The 19,015-nt window shown below is 48.5% G+C and overlaps 1 protein-coding gene across 2 annotated transcripts in view; it reads left to right on the top strand.

Annotated features, from left to right (window-relative positions):
• The window catches only part of AUTS2 (activator of transcription and developmental regulator AUTS2), a gene marked incomplete at both ends in the record, with an annotated part of 659,789 nt that overhangs the window by 588,654 nt on the left and 52,120 nt on the right, over positions 1 to 19,015 (top strand). For both annotated transcript variants that reach the window (XM_079545344.1, XM_079545343.1), the window contains one exon: positions 8,118 to 8,166. In XM_079545344.1, coding sequence (XP_079401470.1) covers positions 8,118 to 8,166 — 49 coding nt within the window. The remainder of the gene's footprint in view (positions 1 to 8,117; positions 8,167 to 19,015) is intronic.

Raw genomic sequence — 19,015 nt, 5'->3', positions numbered from 1 at the left:
TTCGTCACAGTCACGGTCATTCTTTTGCCAAGTTAATGTCTTTGCAGTGTTTAGAAGCGGGCTAAACGTACAGATTTATGGTTCATAATGTGCTGTCTAAATAGGAGATGACAGTCAAAAATGGGATTTATCTGTTCAGTGGGAGAGACCCTGCATTAGCTGCGTGGTGGTGCTGCAGTATTTCCTTCCCAACCGGACCTCTTTTAAAATCATCCTTGGAATAACAGATTTCTGTCCTACATTCTACTCATCAAATGCGATGTGATTTTTCATTATTTTGCTTGAATGTTAGAAAATGAAAGAAATTACTGGATTGGTTTCCGGTGCTGATTCAGCATTTTCTGGGCTAAAAATGACCTGAAAGACAGAATAGGATTATGGTGCACAATAATGGGTGCTTTATTCGGTGGTAAGAAAGTCCCTTCCTCCGACGGAGAAGAGAATGAGAAATACTCTTATTAGTTGATTCAGTGCACAGATATTGACAGACAAATTAATTTGAAATACTTCTTCAGCTCCAGAACTCACTAGCAGGCAGAAATTAGGGGAAGATAATGGCTCCAGCTGAAAAGCAGTGCATTTATGAAGTGCGCTCACAGGAGCGCCAGTGGATGGGGAAGAATTTATAGTTTATCCTCTTATTTTGTGATAGGATCTTACAAATGTTCCCGGTTAAACTAGAGAGTGTAGGCAGCAGCTTAAGAGCCAGGCGAGGTCTCTAGCAGCGAAATCCGGCTGAATGGTGCTCCAAAATCTGTTCGGTGACGCGGAGTTCAAACCACAGGAAGGTGGATGGAGAAAACGCGTACCTTTCCTGGTTGAGAAGCTGCAGTCAGGAGTTGATTTGTGTATTCTCAAAAAGAAAGACAGACCCTTGGTGTTCCCTCATAGGCTCTGTATTGTTCGGAGCAGCTGGGAGGCAGAGCTGCCTTGTGCTTACAGGGCAGGGAAGGTGGCTTTTCTGTTTGGGCAACGGGTTCAGAAAACCATCCAACCTCCTCCAGCAAAGCCAGGCTGCATTCGGTCCTGGCAAGCAGCGGAGACTGCTCAGTATTTTATAGGGCCAGGCCCGTCAGGATGGGGAAGAGAGAGCAGCCCTATTGTTCCCTGAGCCCCACTTTTTATCTTTGTTTCCATTTGAAACCAAAATCATAAAACTGCCTGCAGAGCGGTTGCCTTGCTGTTCCTATAAATGAGAATTCCAGCTTTTATGCTAATTCAGTTTCAGGTTTCTTTGAACCTGCAGTTTATGGGCCTCTGCTTAAAACTGCAATCTGTTCTGCATAAAAGAAGGGATTACAAAGTGTTTTAGTTTTGCAAATGCTGCAGAAAAATAAAAATAAAATTAAAAAAAAAAAAGTTGCGCTGTCATTAATACACTCTGACAAAAGTTTTCTGCTTTGTCAAATAAAAAGCCACACTTCTGCTGCCAGCAGAACACTGCTATATGGCCCCATGGCTCCGTTTGCTCCTGGCTGGTGCAGGTGCTGCCTGTGGCCCTCCTCCCTTAGCACAAAGCCCCTGTGTATGAGGGCACTGCTCCGTGCACAGCCAGGCCAGCTTCCCGTGGGGCTGCAAGCGCACCCAGCTGCCCCGATTTGCTTCTTGCTGACAGCTGTTGCTGCCTTTTATGGCATAATTTTGTTTGTGGTAGCGGCTGTTTGGGTCACTCGCAAGCACCGGTCCTTTTCTTGAACCTCTTTAAAGCATCAGACTCTAAGTACTTTCTGCTCGGGACGCGACGCTGTTGCACGCTGTTCAAAGCCATAAAACGCTGCTGATAGCTCCATAAATTCTTTTCTTGTGGAAAAGAACCTGCATCTCCTGGCCAGTAATGTACCAAATTATGTGTGTTTTCAAAGCTTTATAAGGCACCACAATCACGCTCTGAGCTCAGACACCATCGTGCTTTCTGGAAAGATTAGCAGCTTATTGGAAACATGAATGTTTCCAGTCCTGCACAGAGCACCAAAGCGTTGGAACATCCAGATTTCGCAGTGCCAGGAAAAAAGCTGCAGAACCTTCCAGGTGAGGCGAGCTTTGCCATAAATAATTTAATCCAATATAATCTGCTGTAATTTCAATATTCATTCGCTCGCAGCGCCAACGCTGGGTAATTCTTCTTTGGAACTGGGGCACGGCTTGGAGCCGAGCTCCTGCTGCCCTGCCTGGCTGCTGGAGGTCATTTCCATAAAACGGTTGGATCTGAAAACCTCTTCCAGAGAGTGAAAGATCTCGAGTTCCCTTTTGATCCAAGTTCAATGCACTCCACTTGGCCGTTGTTGCAGCAGAAACGAATGTCGACGCTGACAGAGACCACAGACAGATGAAAAAAAATGTTCTGGCAAAGTCCCACGTAGATAAGAGACGGAAGACTTCACAAACCTATCCGGGCATATCCCAAACACGGGAAAGTACTGCTGTCAGGAGAGAGGGAAGCTTCATCCAGCGGCCATTGAAAACATTAGGAGGTGGTGGTGCTGTTTTTTCTCCCTTTGATTTAATTTGGCTTTGGGTGAATTCCTAAACCTCTCATTCTGAATTCCAGAACGCATTTCGTGCATGCATAATGCTCTAGCAGGAAAACAGAGGTCCTCCACTTATCTCTAAGACACGAATAATGAGCATAATGAGGCCCGCAGCCCTGCCAAGAGACCTTAACAGCCTTAGGGAGAGGAGGAGGTAAATGCATTTCAGTTCTGTGTGCGCTGAAATTTCAGGTGTGGCATGTGGTTAATGTTTGAAAAATCCAGTACAGACAAGCCTAGAGTTTAATCCAGGCTGAATTTGATAAATTAAAGTCTTGCAAGGAGTCTCAGCTGTAATTAGCCCAGTTCTCACCATGCAGGGATGGAGAAAGTCTTGACCAAAGTGCTCAGAGGCGAGCTGCCACACCTCAGCGTTAGGAGTTTAACTCCCTGCCCTGTGCAGCCGTGGGATCCATGCAGCCTCAGCCCCTTGTGTTGTGCTCACACCACTGTCCCAGCACTCGTTTCTTGTTGGTGGAGACCAAAAGCTGCACGCAAGCCATAGTCCTTTTACTGAGCTCGAGGGACAGCTGCCAGCTGCACTGCCTGCTGGCCCTGTGCGTTTGAAAGTGGGAGCTGTGGGGTCTATCGAGGAGAACTGGAATGGCCTTTCTGCAGGCACCATGCCGCTCTGTGCCTCTGTTAGGCGCAGGAATGTGGGAGATGCAACAGGCCGAGTCTGCACGAGGCACCTTGCAGAAAGCAGGGGACACCTAGGTTTGGGAAGCGCTGCCATTGCTGTAGGCAGGAACTCAGCTTGGCCAAGGTGAGGGTCATTTGTGGTAGTCTTACCCAGGCACTCCCACCCCTGGTGGAGCTGCGCTGAGAATACTGAGGGCATTTGTGGCTGCATTCATCTCCTCCCCTGTTGCCATTCCTGCCAGGCAGTTGCCCCATTTCAGGTCAGCGTGACTTCACCTCACATGCAGACTTTGGAAGGGCCACAAAGCAGCGCTGAAGAGAAGATGTTCTAAATGGGATCATGCAGTGATGCCCACAGCCACTGCCAAGAACTAATGGCACACAGTCCTGTAGTTCTGCATCAGCATGGGGTAGGAAGGTAGCGTGAGGGGTCCAAGCAGCCCAGGGCCGTCCCTGCTCACCCCTTTCCTGCCCCAGACCTGCTTCTGAAGCTGCAGCTCAGCTCCCAGCGCAGCCCAATGGAGCACATCTCCATCAGCACCCCTCGATGGCAGCTCTCTGCTGGAAGCTCATTGAGCTCGCTGGGCCCATCCCGGGTTGTCCACGGGCACTGCCCTCACAGCTTCCCACTGCCCCACAACCATCGCGCACCCAACGCTGTGCCAGCAGCGCGGCCGCCTCTGTTTTCCTCATCATCGTAACTTATGGGAGACACCATTTGGCTCCGGCTTTGTGCTACAGCAAATAACCATTTGTGTAACAACGTGGCTATGCATTACTTTACGCAGCGGCAATCAGTAATGGCGTGAGGTGCTTAAGGAAAACCTCCAGCGGTCCCGAAACGCACAGCGGGTCGGCAGCCGGTGCCGCTGAGCCCGGCGGGGCTCAACTCGAGCACCGCAACTTTCTCAGCGCCCGCGCTGAACTTCAGGACGGGTTTTTTCTCCCCGAGGAGCTCCGAACCGGGAGCGCCGCAGCCTCTCCGTGCAGTGCGGCTTCGCCCGGGGGCAGCGCCGGGGGAGGCGGCCGCGTCCCCCGCAGCCGGAGCGGCCCCGGACAGGGGCGGAGCGGCCCCGCGGCGGTGCGGCGAGCCCTGACGGGGCGCGGGGCGGGGCGGGCGCGGAGGGCGGAGCCGGCGGGGGCCGGGTGGGCAGCGCCGTCGGAGCGCCGCGCAGTGCGGAGCAGAGCGGCGGCGGCGGGAGGCGGCCGGGCTTCGGCGGAGCAGGAGGCACGGACGGGCGGCGCGAAGCGGAGCGGAGTCCCCCCCGGGATTACATTGCATTGCAGCGAGGTGCTTCGGCGGGGCCGGAGGAGCTGGGGCCGGGCCGCTGCTTCTCCCCGATGGAATTCACCTGAGCGCGGCAGGGACGGTGCCCCGGCGGGAGCCCGCTTTGTCTCGGGAGAGTACGGGCATGACTTTTTAAAACCAACCCACCGGCCTAACAAAGCCAACCCCCACCTCCTCCCCCCCCCCCCCCCCCCCAAAAAAAAAAAAAAAAAAAAAAAAAAACCCAAAAAAAGCAAACAAAAAAGACCAAGCAGAAGACAAAAAAATAAAACAAAATCCCATCCGGCCGCGGGAGGGGCCGCGCCAGCCCGGAGCCGGGCCCTGCGGGACGGAGCTGCGCCCGGAGCTGCGGGACCGCCGGAGCCGCACATGCGTTCCTTTGTCCTGGCGCCCCGCTAGCGCTGCCCGCGCGCTGCCGCTCGGCTCCGGGATCGGCTCAGCGGGGCTCCGCCGCCCCGAGGATGCCCGCCGGGCGGCCCGGCGCTGCCCGCCGGTCCTGAAGGATTAGTTGTGGTTTCGGCGCGGGACTCGGCTCTGGATCGGAGTTGCCCGGCGCACACGCGCGCCCCTCCCGCACTGCCATGAGTCCGGGGCCGGCGGCTCCTCTTCGCCCCTCGTCCGCAGGTAACGCCGCGCCGGGGTGGGGGAACGTTGCGTCCGCGAGGTCCTCTGGCAGGGAAACGCTCTTGGGGGTCTCTTTCTTTCTTTCATTTATTATTTTTTTTTTTCCTTTCTGCTTAATTATTTATTATTCGTGTCGGCAGCTCGGAGCTTGCCGATTTCTTTCGCGCAGCGCTCGTACCGAGGGGTGCCCGCACCGGGGAGGCGCTGCCGTGGGTTGGTTGGGCGGGGGGCGAACGCAGCTCTCGGCTCCCAGCGCACGGAACGTCCCGCTTCGGCTCCGCCGCGCTCCGCACGGAGATACCGGCGGGCTGCACGGCCGCTTGGAGACGCGGAGGAGATTTTAAATCGGGTTGGCGAGGGCGTTGTGTGTTCCTTCTGCGTTAGTGCCGAGTTTTGTTTTCTTTTTCCGTTCTGTTTCAATTCGCGTGGCTTTGCTTCTTTTTTTCTGTTTTTTGTCTTCTTGCTGGTGTTGTGTAGTGCGAGTGCCTGGGCACAGAAATGGTTGCATCGAGAGGGATGCTGCGCTCGTCCGCTGATGGAGATCGCCTCTGCTGCTGTAGCAGTTGTGCGTAACCCTGATCTCTCTTTCATATTTAAAATAAGACCTAAAAGTAGCGGAAAAGGGCAAAGTTCCGGCTCAGGGTTGGAGCTGCCGAGGCGGCTCGTGGTTGTTCGTACGGTGAGCCCGGCGGTGCGTTTGCTCCAAGTTGCTGCTCCGCTCAGTAACGTGTGGTCAGCAACGCAAAATGGGGTTTGCTCCTGGACGAGCTTTGTCTGCGGGAGATGATGCCCCTCTGTGTGCGCGCCGGGCCGAGCATCGCCTCCCGATCCGCGCACAAGTGATGCTCACTCGGAGCGCTTTGTGCACCGCGGTTCGTCCGAGAAGTGCCGCTACCACGTTCCACAGCGATGTTCTCAGCGCTGCATGCGATAGGAATGGCAGGATTTCTGCGGGAGAATCGGAGCTGAAAAGCAGGCGCTGGGTTTATTGTTGGAGATTGAGGAAAGTTCTTTAAAAATACAGAAATGGTGTCTTTTTTCCTCTTTTTGGTGTTTGGAAAAATGAAGTAAATGGGAAACTTAGGGCTTCTTTATGCTGGTTAATTTAGAAACAGTAAAATAAAGTAACACTTGAAACTGTAAGATGGTTTGGTTGTGGGTTTTTGTGGGGTTTTTTTTTTTTTCCAGTTTGTTCTATTTTTCCTTCTTTCTTCCATGATAGATTTTGTGAAAACAAAGAGTGGTTTGGAGAGTTTCTGCCTTCTGAGAGAAGCTGCATTTAAAAAGGCAACAGCAGATGAAATTCTCTGGGAAGGGTCATTATTCCCCATCAGAGAGCAGGCTGATGGGCACGGTCCTGAAAGCTCTGAGCATGGCTTGGTTTGTTGGACTGATACTGGACTTTGAAGCACACGGCTTTCTGGGGCTCTTCAATTTCTGCGTTATTCACATATTTTTCATTAATTTAAGGAAACTCGTCGCTGGATAATAAATCCATCAGTGGGTAATAAATCCAGTGTTTACAAGGTATTGAATTGGGAAGAGACGCGCCAGCCCAGCTTTGAAATAAGCCAGCAGTCATCTGAAATCTGTCTGGAAGTCTGAAAAAAGAGTACAGCAGTTGTTTTGTTTTGTTTTTTTTAATTTTTTTTTAATTTTTTTGCAGTTAATTGCGGAAATCTTTGACGTTGTTAACTTGAGGGCAGGCAATCATTGCAGTGCCCTGTTACACTCTGAGCTGTGTCTGCTCATGTATCGCTCGGTGGTTCCACACCCAAGTTGTTGGGCACTGGAGATGCCTCCTATGCGTTGCCTGTCTGGCTCTTCTCTGATTCTTAATTCAGAAATCTATTCCCTTCAACCAGAAATTAAAGCTTGCTTTTCAAACAATGGGTTTTAATTATTTGAGCCAACAGTTTCTATCAGAAGACTGCGGTCTTCCTCGAGTGTTACGCTTCCCCTGTTGGCATGGTTTTGTTGCTGGGTACCTTCATTTCTGTGTGCTTTCAGAAAGCAGACTGTCTGACAGCGGGGCTGTGTCTGAAATTGAGTTTAGAATTGAGCAGCTCTGTGTTCAGTGAATGTGGGGAGTAGTGTAGGTGTGAGGGGTGTGCATGTGTTTGCAGCTGTGTGTGTTCCTTATATCTCAACGCAGATGCACAGATGATTTTGGCTTCTGCACTCGGGGTGTCCAAAATCAACATTCACAGTGTTCCCTTTCCTGTTAAGTTTTGAAAAGGGGCGCTCAGCATTTTGGTGTGAAACTTAAAAATGCATCATTTCAACAATAGGGCAAAGGACGAGGCGGCACGCTTGCAGAACAGCAGTGGTGGACGAGGTACTGAAGCAGCACTGGGAGGAAAAGCCTTCCCCAGATAAAGGCGGCAGATGAGAGATAGAAAGGACCATTGGTTTGAGCACGGCATGGTGTCAGGAATCAGTTACTTTGAGGGAGAGAAGCCCTGTGTGGAGATGCACCCTGTGCTCGATCTGAGGGTGGCTTTCTTTTTCAGACCTTACCTAAGAGCAGTGGGTGAGATTACCGAGCCGAGGAATCGGCGCTGCTGTAGAAGTACCAGCAACCGAATGGTTGGTGCGGTTGGAGTCTCCAAAAATACTTAATGAATTTAATTTAGAAACCAGCAATTCTGCCAGTCTCCAAAGCTGGGCTGTATTTCACAAAAATTCTTATCAAAATCAAGATCAGAATGCAGTGGATAATTGCGGTACAAAAATGCAGTTTGTGTGCAGCTGATGCATGGGAGTAAAAATATATATATTATGTATTTTTTTGTATTAAATTGAATCTTTCCAAAGGAAATCTCTGCACTGCAGGGCGGCAAAGCACAGCCAAATAGCACCACCTCATGGACGTTCCCTTCGGAGCCCATCAGCTCCTGGCTTTTGTCACCTGATTTGTTTCTCTGAAATATGTACACATCTCCGCGCGTGTCTCACTGTAGCGTCGTTCCTTTGAAATGCATCACTTGAAGGAAACGTAACTTTTTTTTTTTTTTTTTTTATTGGTCTTTCAGGCATCTGATGCCAGCTCTGAAAAACTGTTCAACGCTGTTACAAATAAAGGTAAGACTGCAATTCGCATCACCAATGTGTTTTTTTCTCCCCCGATGCGTTTCTTCTCGTGGCAATTTCAATGGGGATGAAATGTGACTTGTCTGGCAGAGATGTTGCAATCAGCTTGTTAGTGCTTTTTATGTTTCTCTCGGTTTCAGACGTGTTCTGTATGCTTGATAATTGCTTTGCTTAAGCAATATAAAATAAAGGCTTTAAATAATGCAGTGCCTGCCAGGTCAGAATTAATTTAAATAACAATATTAGGGAATAGTTTATTTTACAAATGGCTTTAATTTAAGCTCATTTAAATAACTGTAAGAGTTTTCAAAATGTTTTAACTTGATTGTTACTCATCAGCTCCATGATAGACATGGAATTATGAATAGCCAATTTGCACTGCTGACAGTAATAACCAGCCAGCGTTTAGTATTCACAGGATAATAGTCATAAACCATGGCTTGCTGTGCTGTGTGCTTTCTGTAGAGTTAATAAATGATATAGAGGGCCACATTTAAATATTCAGTATCCCATTAATTTCCTCCAAACAGCAATCTAAAGAGAGAGTGGCTAATGATATAACAGTACATTAAGGGAAAACTCGCCCTAAATCAGTGCCAGTGAGCTTCTGTGCAGAGCTTGTCCTGAAGCAGCATTATTAGAAAGGCTGTGGGGATGTATTTATTTATTTATCCCTTTATTTATTGCAGTGTTTGGGGTTTTTTTTTGTTTTTTTTGTTTTTTTTTTTGCAAAGAGGGCAGAGGGAGCAGCTTCCAGACATGAGTTGTGCCTATGTGTGTAATTCAGAGTCTTCAAAATGCGTCAGCTCTTTCTGTTTTTCACCCACTGTCCTACTTCTCAATGGCAGTGTGTAATAATTACCCATTAAATGGGGCTGCAAACCCGTAGTGCTTTAACCTGGTGTGCTTTTGGGGACATTTGAGTCAATCTTGGTTAGAAAACGCAGATTTGGTGAATTTGGCGTTCAGGTCTGTTTTGATCACAGTTGGCCGGGTGTGGGTTGGCTTTGTATTGGGTTTGTCATTCCAGTGGGCCGCCCTGGTGTTACTCTATGTGTTTTAATCCCACGACACCATGTAATTGGGGATGAGCCCATGATGCTGTGAGGTGTGAGGTTCCTGTGCTGATACGTCGTCGCTTTGGAGGTCTGCTGCTGTAGTTGAATCCTATTTAATGGCATCACGGATCCACGTTCCTTGTTTTTTATGTTCTCCCATCCTTTGGGAGCCCTGTGTTGGATGGATGACCTCGGTGGCCTAACCGGACGATCTCACTTGGCGAGCTGATAGATCCATTTGCTTTAATTGAATGTATGGCTTGCCCTCAGCCCCTCCACCGCCAAACAAATAAATAAGGTTGCACGTTTGGGTGACCCACGCTGCTTGTGAGCACATGGGAATTTGGGGCCAGGCGAGGAGGGGCCTTTTGCTCTTCCTGCCCTTCCCAGTTCGGACCCAGCACGTTTCCCACAGCCCGGATAGTGTTTACTTACGCAGGTTGATTCGTGGCATCTATTTGGTTGTGAGCATCCATGCTTGACAGGGAGCCTTTTCTTCCGAGGTACTTTTCTTTGGTGATTTAGTTCCCTTGAAAGGATTAGGATTTCTTTGTGTAGCCTAAAATCAACATAGGCTTTTCTAAGCTTTGCTTGAGAAACCGTACACAAATAAGCTTTTTAGTTGATGGTAGATTATTCCTGTGCCCCTTATTTCCATCAAAATGGCGGCTTTCTTTTCTCCTCCTGAGTTTCCCCTTAAAGCCATATGCTAATTCCTGTTGGTAACATGAATGACAAGGGGAGAATCAATTCAAATCCAGGTGCTGCCAAACCAGGCCGACTGGTATTCTCTTTTTATTTTCTTTTTTCTTTTTTTTTTTTTCTTTTCCACCGGGAGAAAAGAGATTAAGGGGAAGGAGGGCGGAAAAAGCATCGGGAGCAGTTTTGTTAAAGGGATTAGCATTCAGGCTGCTAAATATCAGGAAAAGAGCCCCCCAGAAGACCCCTGGTTGGGGATAATGTCGCTAATTGCTTGCAGCCAGGTGCAGGGGCTCTCCGCCCGTCGTGGGGCTGCTGCCTTCCCCCAGACCCTGCCCTGGGGACGGCTGAGGGCTGCCCGGGTTGCTGTCATTTTGATATATACCAAGTTCAAGTTCTCTCCCTGCAATTCAGCCTGTTTGCTTGGAAGCCAGTTCTTCCCCTCTGCTGTCCGCGGCTGTTTTTGCCAGAAGCAATAAAAGTCGCTCGTCAGAAAGGGTCAGGTTTGTATTGGGTAAATCATGATGAAACCTTCAAAGCTCCTGGCTGGGAGGCCCAGACTGACAAGTGTGCCGTCCCTCCTGTCCGGAGCTGGCCTGCCTGGCATCCCTCAGCTCCCTGTGTTTCACACGTTTTTTTATCTTGCCACCTCTATTTTTATATTTTTTTCTTTCAGAATTCTTTACAGCAGAATTTACAGAATCGGTGTATTCACAAAGTGTTCCTTTCAGTACAATCCTGAAGCGTTGTAGGTTTCTGCCATTCAGTTGTAGACTCGGGGCTAGCGATGAGGTGGAGCTCAAGGTGTGTGGGATTGTTATGGGTGTGTAATGGGAACTAATCCCTTCCAGAAACAGAAACAGTAATAATTAAAAAATCCAGGACAAAGTTAATATTCCCTCCCTAGACCTTCTTTGATGAAGGATGGGAAACCCATCAAAGAGAAGTCTCCTGACATCCGCTTCGGAGCTAGCTGCCCTTAGAGCTCAGTGGGAAAGTGAGATTTCTGAGTTTCGGGATGCTCCGTGGGCATTGAGGCCCCTTCAGGTCTGGGGTTTGTGTGCAGCACAGTGGTGCTGTGTTTGGGAGGGCTTTAGGGTTCCCACCAGCTCTTTGCTGCCAGTGCTCCCTGAGGTTCCCAAACCTGCACTGGGTCTGAAGCAGCACTGGGGACTAGAGAGGGATGTGGCTTTGTCCCCAGGGCAGCAACTGCTGTGGCTGCTGCTGAAATGAGCAGTCCCTGGTTGCGAGCCTGAGCAGGAGCTTGTTATGTTGCAGAGCTTGAAATTATCTAAGAAAATGATTCCCAGTGAGATCTGGTGGCTGTGCTGGGAGGTAAGCACCCTATAATCTCTCCATGGAGGAGGAATGGAAGAGTAGCACATCACTCGTCTGCAGCAGCCCTCCATCCCCCGCACTGTGCAGTCTGTGCCTTCCAGCTTCAGAAATGCTACTTGGAGTCTTTGGAAGAACGTAACTTCTCTCGCTGTCTGAGAATGTCAACCTTAACACTGTTAATCCTGGCCAAAATACAGGCTTTTGTTCGTGAATTTTTGTAGCGTGACTTTCCAGCATAATTAAATTCCATTATCTTTTAATAATTTAAACAGACACATCTGAAGATGTAGAACAGGCAGCTCCTACTACTGCTGCGTATTTAATTTATGTTAAGTCCCTCCTACGTACCCTTGGAAAACAGCTTTTCCTGGAGGGAGAAATGAGTCCCAAAGTGATGAAGTTTCATTTGTGCTGTATATTGAAGTTTGCCTTTGATCAGGAACACAATTGGGCCGTTACAGCTTTTTATGTTCAAATTGTTTACAGGATGTTCATGTAAACTTTATGAATCCTTCTGCTTCGCGGCACCACCAGCTGTCAGGGAAATATTTATATTCTCAGCTGGAGGTAGATCAAGGCGTCTGGGTTACTAGTCCTCACTGGTGGCTGCAATACTACCCGGATCAAGGCCTGGCTTTTAGGTGGTTCTGCAGCAATATCCTCCCCTGGAAAAACAGACGGATTGTTTTTTTTTTCCCCTCGTCTTTTTTTGGTGAATCATTTCTTGAGGATCTTTTACAACATCTGTTTCTGTAAACAAGCAGGGAGCTGAGGCTGGCATGTGCTGCTCCTTGTTGGTTCAGTCCGCAGGAGGTTCTCGGCTGTGGAGGAGTGTTCACCCTCAGCCAGCCGGTCCCACAGCAGCCTGTTGGGAATCCAGCTGGGTCTGCTGCTGCACAGACAGCACAGTGCTGCAGGAACGCCACCGCTGTGCCGCTGCACTGACTGCTGCTTCCTTCCTCCTTTCCAGGAGCACGCAGGAACCTTCTTAGCATCCCGACTCATGTGGTGTGCATCCTCGGCTTCTGATTTCTTGGGGGCTGTTGCATCTTCTCACTGAATGGCTTAATCCCAGACTGTATTTAGGGCTCTGGACCGGTGCCAGTGCAGTGGAAGCCCACACGTTGCTCGGCAGACCTCAGGGACTGTGGAGTCTTTGGCACAGTCCCATAGGCTTCTCTTTTTGTGGCTGTTGCAATGGCTGCCCTCCCAAAATGATGCCCTGATGTGGTGTGTCCTTGCATTCCAGTGGAGGCTGTGCTGGTGGCTTTGGATCGCTCGGTTACCCTGTTTTTTGGGTTTCAGATGGCTTCTCGGTATTTTCCATGTGAAAGCTCAGTGTCTCATTAGCAAGCTCTGTGCAAAGCCTCCTGTTTGGAGGACCTGAGGTTTCTTGTACCAGCGAGTTAGATTAGAAGAAATGTTGCATCGCTTCACTGTAGCTTGCAAGTCAGGCAGACAAAAGTCGATGCCTGTCTTGAGACAGTCCTTTGTTCTAGTGCACAAAAGAGCAAGGCAGTTATTTCTGTTCCACGAAGGCTTTATCTGAGCGAGGAATTTGTTGCGTAACTCCGCATAAGGCTGAATCTCCTGTGCACAAACCGCTCCTGCCCATCAGTGCACTTTCTGTGCCCTCCCCTTCACCTGCTGCAGGGGTTCTGGCTGCGATGTGGCAGTCAGGTGGGGTGGCCTGTGCTGTGGGATGTAAGGGCAGTTCTGCAAGAAAAGGTCCCTGTAGTGTGGTGAACACAGTGTGCCCACAAGGACAGTGAAAGAGGGAGAGAACCTCTTTCACAGCCTTTCTGATTCTTAAAGCCTAGAGCTTGCAGTGTTACAATACAGGAATCTTCCAAGGCTTCTAAATAAATCATCAAGAACTAAACTGAACCATAAAATAACCAGACTGTGGGCTTGGGTGTCTCTTAACCAAAATAACTGAAAGAGGCAGTTGACAGCGGTGTTCTGGGAAACTTCAACCACTTGAACTTGTATCAAGTATGCTTTGGTCTCAGGTGGTGATTGTATTCCTTTAAGTTCTTTTCAAGCTGTTGGTTTTAGCAAAGTCAAATGATTCCAGTGTCAGCAAAATGACAATATTTACTAACGCATAATTGTGTCTATTCTGGAGAAAGTATTTGTTTTACAGATTAAACTGTATTTGATTTTCTTGGAAAAGGCTTATCGGCTTTAGGCTGCAAAATAACTAGTGGTAATCAATTCAAAATAAGGTGGAAAACTTCTTAAAGATAAGAGTAGCTTGCTGGTGAGGCTCCTGCTTGCCATACCTCCAGATGAGTGGGGTCCAGGCTGGAGCCTGGTATGAGGTTTTGTCGATGGGCATCCTGCAGACCTCCCGTATCTGGCCTGCTGCTAGTCTCTCCCCTGTAATAAAATGTTGTTTTCTCTCAAAATGTATGTTTATTTAACTAAGTCTCTTTTTGCTTCACAATCTGGATTCCATTCAGTCAGTTACCACTCCAATTAACTAACAATTATTTAACATTAACAGTAATTACAGACGCCAGTTAAGCGCCTACAGATGTCAACTGTTAGCTTTGTACCTAATCACTCAATGAAATGGAGAAAGTTCAACAAACATCAATTAGCCAAGCAATTAGGATGAGGTAGGAAAGAGCATGTTATCGTGTGTGAGCTGATTCAATTTAGTTTATTTTGTCGGTAAAACACACACACACAGACAAGCAGCAGTAAGTCGCTGAGATTAGATAAAGCTGTATTGTTTTGCTGTTTATACAAGGCTTTTCCCCTCCTCTTCTTTCCTGTATGAAACTTCAATGTGCTTTGCCAGGCATCTGTTATCTTATCGAACGCATTGTGTTTCAATTGGAGAAGCGCAGCAGCGTGGCTTTCTGCAGAGGCAGAGACGTCGGGTTCAGATGCAGCTGCCCCAGCAGTGCTGTGCCTGCAGCCCAGCTGCTCCCGGCCTCACTGCTGCCCAGCTGCCCAGCCTGCTGACACAGCGCCTGCGTGGGCTCCGATAACACCCAGCAGCATTAAATTGGTTCCTCCACCTCTCTTATCTACGAGTTGGATGTTGATAAGTGCTTGCCTCAGTTACCAGAGCAAGGGTAGGAAGCAGACATAAATTAGTGCTGCTTTCCGAAAAGATGGTTCATCTCTGTCTGTCATCTCAAGTGTGTTGCAAGCCTCTCGAGGTCTTCTGAAGACCTGTGCGGGAGGTGCTTGGTGTGCACTGCACATGGGGGTGTAGGGCTGTGCTGCTGAACCTCTGCCCGCCTGTCTGTGGGCTCTGATGTCTCCTCACTAGCACCGTGTCACACCCCGTTGTCAGAATGTCTCCCATCCAAATGCAGCTAATTTAAAAAAGAAAAGCTCTCCAAAGCATCTCACATCCTACAGCCATGCATCAGTCTTGCCACTCCATGCCAGTAGGAGTTTTTACGGGGACAGACATATGAATTGTGCTTTTTTTTCTCCTTGTTTTTTTTTCACGTTGAAGTCTTCATAGCTGCTTCAAAAATGAGAGCAAGCAGACCTTTCTCTTCCCATTTTCAACGGTCCCCCAAACAAGAGCGCCTTCATCGCAGCGCCGACATGCTTTAAATGTTTCTCCACGTAAAATGATCCCACAAAGTATGATATTATTTTATCGTGCAGACTGCCCACAGGAGTCAATGGAGCTCTTTGAATTAGTCATTGTTTTTCGGAGTGTGGGAACAGGCGTGGAAAACCACAGGCAAATCTCTGCCTTGCTTTCCCAAGTCTCAGCTGTTTTTTCTGTTTTCTTTTTAGAGAAACACACACACGCAGTCTGAACATGTGAAGAAACCCCTCAACGTGTGACTTAAGTGCAATAATATTTGTCTGAGTAGGCAGAAAGACCAAAATAAAGCTTCCAAGTGGGAACTGCTGTGCTTGTTGCAGCAGCAATGGATACCTTGCAAAGGATGGCACGTTAAACTGGGGGCTTTCACCTTCCTAATGGTTCAGCAAGTGCTGCTCCAAGCAAAGAGGAAGGGCTCCCGCCTTTCTCAAGATACCGAGAGGGCTAGAAGAGGGCATTTGTAGTTTCATGGAGCAGAATAAACAGAGCCTGATTTGTCCTCACTTAGAAGTTCAGCGCTGTGCTTGGTCGCTTGACTGACTTTAAACACTTGTTACCACTGAGCGTTTACATAAGTGCTTTGCTGGATGAGGGCCACAGAAGTAAATCCCATGACACCCTAGAGACATTAAGCCGCCCACGAATCACTCTTATTTCTTTTTTTATTCTTTTTTTTTTTCCCGGTGCTTATATGTATGTGCCCGGGGCTCCTCACATCCCATTCCCTGTCCCCATCAGGTCCTGCTCTTGTCCCCAGCTCACTGCTGCACTGGTGTTTTTGGGGTCCAGCAGGTGGGTTCATTGGCTCACCAGAAACCAACTGCAGCAAGCAGAGAGCGATGGTTTCATGTTGGGTTGTGTGAGTGAGGGGCACAGTGCTGCTGGGCAGGTGTGATGGAAGGGGCAGCACCGTGCTGGAGAGAGGTGACAGCTTCAGCCATGGATCCTTTGCTGCTGATGGAATTATTTAGAGTAACGTAACTGATTGCCAGGCTGGATTTGACTAGTGCCAGTCTGTATGAGTGCCAGGAGCATGATGAGCAATGCTTCGAGCAGTGAGTGTGCTTCTGAAAGGGGGTCACACAGCATCCAGCAAGCTGTTTAAAACAGCTAGTGTAAATGTATACTTTAAAAGTTGCAAACAGAAGAGCAGAGCAGATAAACTTGACTTAAGTGCCTTTTAGACCAGTTAATGGCCTTGACTTACAGATGCCAGGAGAGTAAGAACAAGCTGTGTGTTTTTTTTCCTGCTGTACTTGACCAAAATTGTTTTCCTAGAATATCTTTCCTAGGCCATGTGCCTTCTGCCTAAATCCTGCTCGCAGCCCAAGGAGCTCCCCAAGCCCACAGTTGTCCAGAGCTGCTCAAGAGCCGTTGCAGTGTGAGCTTTCCTCTCCAGCCTTCTGTGGTACCTTGTGGCTGGGTCACCACTGTGCTCCCCAGTTCTTTTATGGCTTTGTGCAAAACCTTTGTGGTGTGGGCCTGCAGAGCCGGGGCTGTCTGGACAGTGCTCTGTCTGTGCCGTTGCTGCTGCTTTTGGATGGGAGAGAGGGCTGAGGTACAGCACTGCTGAGCTCCCACAGCCATTTGATATCATTTCCAAGTATTTCAAATCAGTGGGCACTTCTGAAAATTGGAGCCAAAGTAATTTGAGCAGCTTGTAATAGGAAGCAGCTGCTGCAGAGCAAGTTGTGTCCTAAGAAAAACGGCTTTATGGAAATAGGTCTGCTGAGTAATAAAGCCACAAATTAATACTTAGTTCATTTACTAGGTTGTTAGTCCCATAAGCACTTAAACGGCATTTGTTAAAAGAAACAGCATTATGAAAACCTAACGCAGATGAGCAAAACCCTCAGTCTGACTTCTGCTTGCTGGTTTTTGTCACTGGCTGTTCTTACATCGCAGCCTCCGCAGGTTTCGGCAGGTGTGGCTGCTGCATGGGTGTAGCAGGATTTGGTCCTTCCAGGCAGAGAAATGGCACCATTTTGTTCTGTCCTGTGGTAGCAGCTTTATTTTTTCCCCCTCTGGTTTGTGTTTCTGAGATTAGCAATTACCAGAATGTGACTTTGGCAGTTCCTTAATGAAGGACACAACCTGCTGTCTCTGGGAGGAGGGGTGAGGAGCTCTGCCAGTGGTCCAACATTGTGAGTCTCAGCCTCAGCTCCACAGCTTCCAAAGTTTACCAAACAGCTCTGCTTGGCACGTTGGGTTAGTGCAGGGGGAGCGATGCTTCTAAGAGAATGGATCTCCCAAGGTGAACCTTGGGTGCTTGGTTGTGGAGAGCAGTGAGACACCTCAGGCTTTGCAAAATGGAAAGCGTGACGAGGAATACCGAATTTCTGATACCTTTGAGAACAATCTGATACGTTCTTTTCCCTTGACTTTGACCTCATCTGAACCCACGCAGCTGCACATGCTCTTGATACTCCTCCAGAAGCCTGAACCAGTCTGCTTGAGTGCACTGGGAGAAATGGGATGGACTCCTGGATTCTCACCTCTTTGTCCAGAGAGATGGAGGAATAATCTTGGTCTTCTGTTTGGTCTTTAATTCATTACCAGCTCTGCAGTGAGGTGTTTCTAACCTCCAGTCTAGCGAGTGTTGATTTTCAGGTTGCTGTATGAATACCCAGCCTTCATTTTCTTTGGGAGCTGGGGTTGCTGTGTGGACAGAAAGTGATGAGCTGTTAGCACTTCAGGCAGAGCAGCGTGGAAGCGTAGGGCTGACCAGGTTCTCCTGCACCCAGCTGAGAGCTCACGAGAGAAGCAATACTAGCCATCACAGAACACCAGGTGTATCTCTTTCACCACACCAAAAGGAATCCTGAGGTTCCATCAGACATACCTAAAGCAGGCCACTCTGGATAACATGTTTTGAAGACCATGGTTCCTGACTGACTGGCTCGTTATAATGCAGTTTGTATTTGGGCAGTCGCATCTGGTTGCAGCAGGGATCAACAACCCCTGGAGCAAACAAGCAGTGTGGGCGTTGTTGCAGATGTCTTACAGCTTTTCTCCGTGCTGTAGTTACATTTCCTACCTAAAAATGGGCTGTTGGACCCCTGTTGTGTTTCCATATGGTTTCTTCTTCCATATCTGGTCTCCATACCTGTATGCCAATTCTCAAATCTTAAATGAGAAGTCTTTGGTCCATCTTTTGTCTCTTTTGCACATCCCCTACCTTATGGAAACCAGGTCCAAGACTGGGACTTGCGGGAATCGCTGTAATACAATTAACATATGATAATAATCATCTGGCAAGCTGTTACACTTCTCTGCAAAGGGCTGGGTAATAAGCGGGACAAGTCTGTACAGCTTTTGAATTAATAAAAAATTAAGTTTATTGGGAAAGCAGCATGTAGTAAATTAGCACCTTGCGTAAATAGTTAGCTGACAACTTCAAGGGAGGGTGGCATGTTAATAGTTAAGCTGCTTTGCTTTGTCTGCACATGCCCTGTCCGGCATCTCATCGCATTCAAGCAATCTAATTGCCATCCAGCCTTTCAACAGCACATCATCTTAGCACCTCGCTGCCAAGACAGTTACTCACCTAAAGGCCTCATTATGTTTTGCCAGTGCATCATGGGCCAAAAATAACTCGACAGTCTCTGCTCAGTACCCAGGTCTGCAAGTGACAAACAAATAATTGGGTGAAGCGAACCCTCAGCACGGTGCAGCTGACACAGAGCCCTGTGTGCTGAGCCCCTAACAACAGCACTGCTCTGAGCAGTTCGTGTCACTGCACGTCTCTGGGCAGTGACAGCTCTGGACGTGGCACTACAGCTGCGTCGGATGCTCTGCAAACTGTGCCAAGGTGCTGTCATTGTCCTGCAGGTAAATGGCTGATGTCTGAGAACAAAGGTCTAATGAGAGAATTAAAAAGAGTAAAATCACGCACACTGCTGTCAGCTGAGAGGGCTTATGGGTGGGCCAGGAAGCAATCCGTCTTCCCCTTTTCATCTGATCTTGTAATTAATTAAATGGTGATTGCTGCGAGTGGCTGTGCGTACTTAAAAATTAGATTAGCCAGTAAATTGTCTCTAATGATGGTTTTTATTGCTCTGGTAGTTTACAAAAACCCATTGGACGCACTCCTTTCTTCAGAACCCATTGGTGCAGCCCGAGAGCATGGAGATGGGTGGCACTGAGGTCCCAGGAGCAC

The sequence above is a fragment of the Tetrao urogallus genome (assembly GCF_951394365.1).
Source record: "Tetrao urogallus genome assembly, chromosome: 20".
Lineage (NCBI taxonomy): Eukaryota > Metazoa > Chordata > Aves > Galliformes > Phasianidae > Tetrao > Tetrao urogallus.
This window is presented reverse-complemented; position numbering and strand designations above follow the sequence as displayed.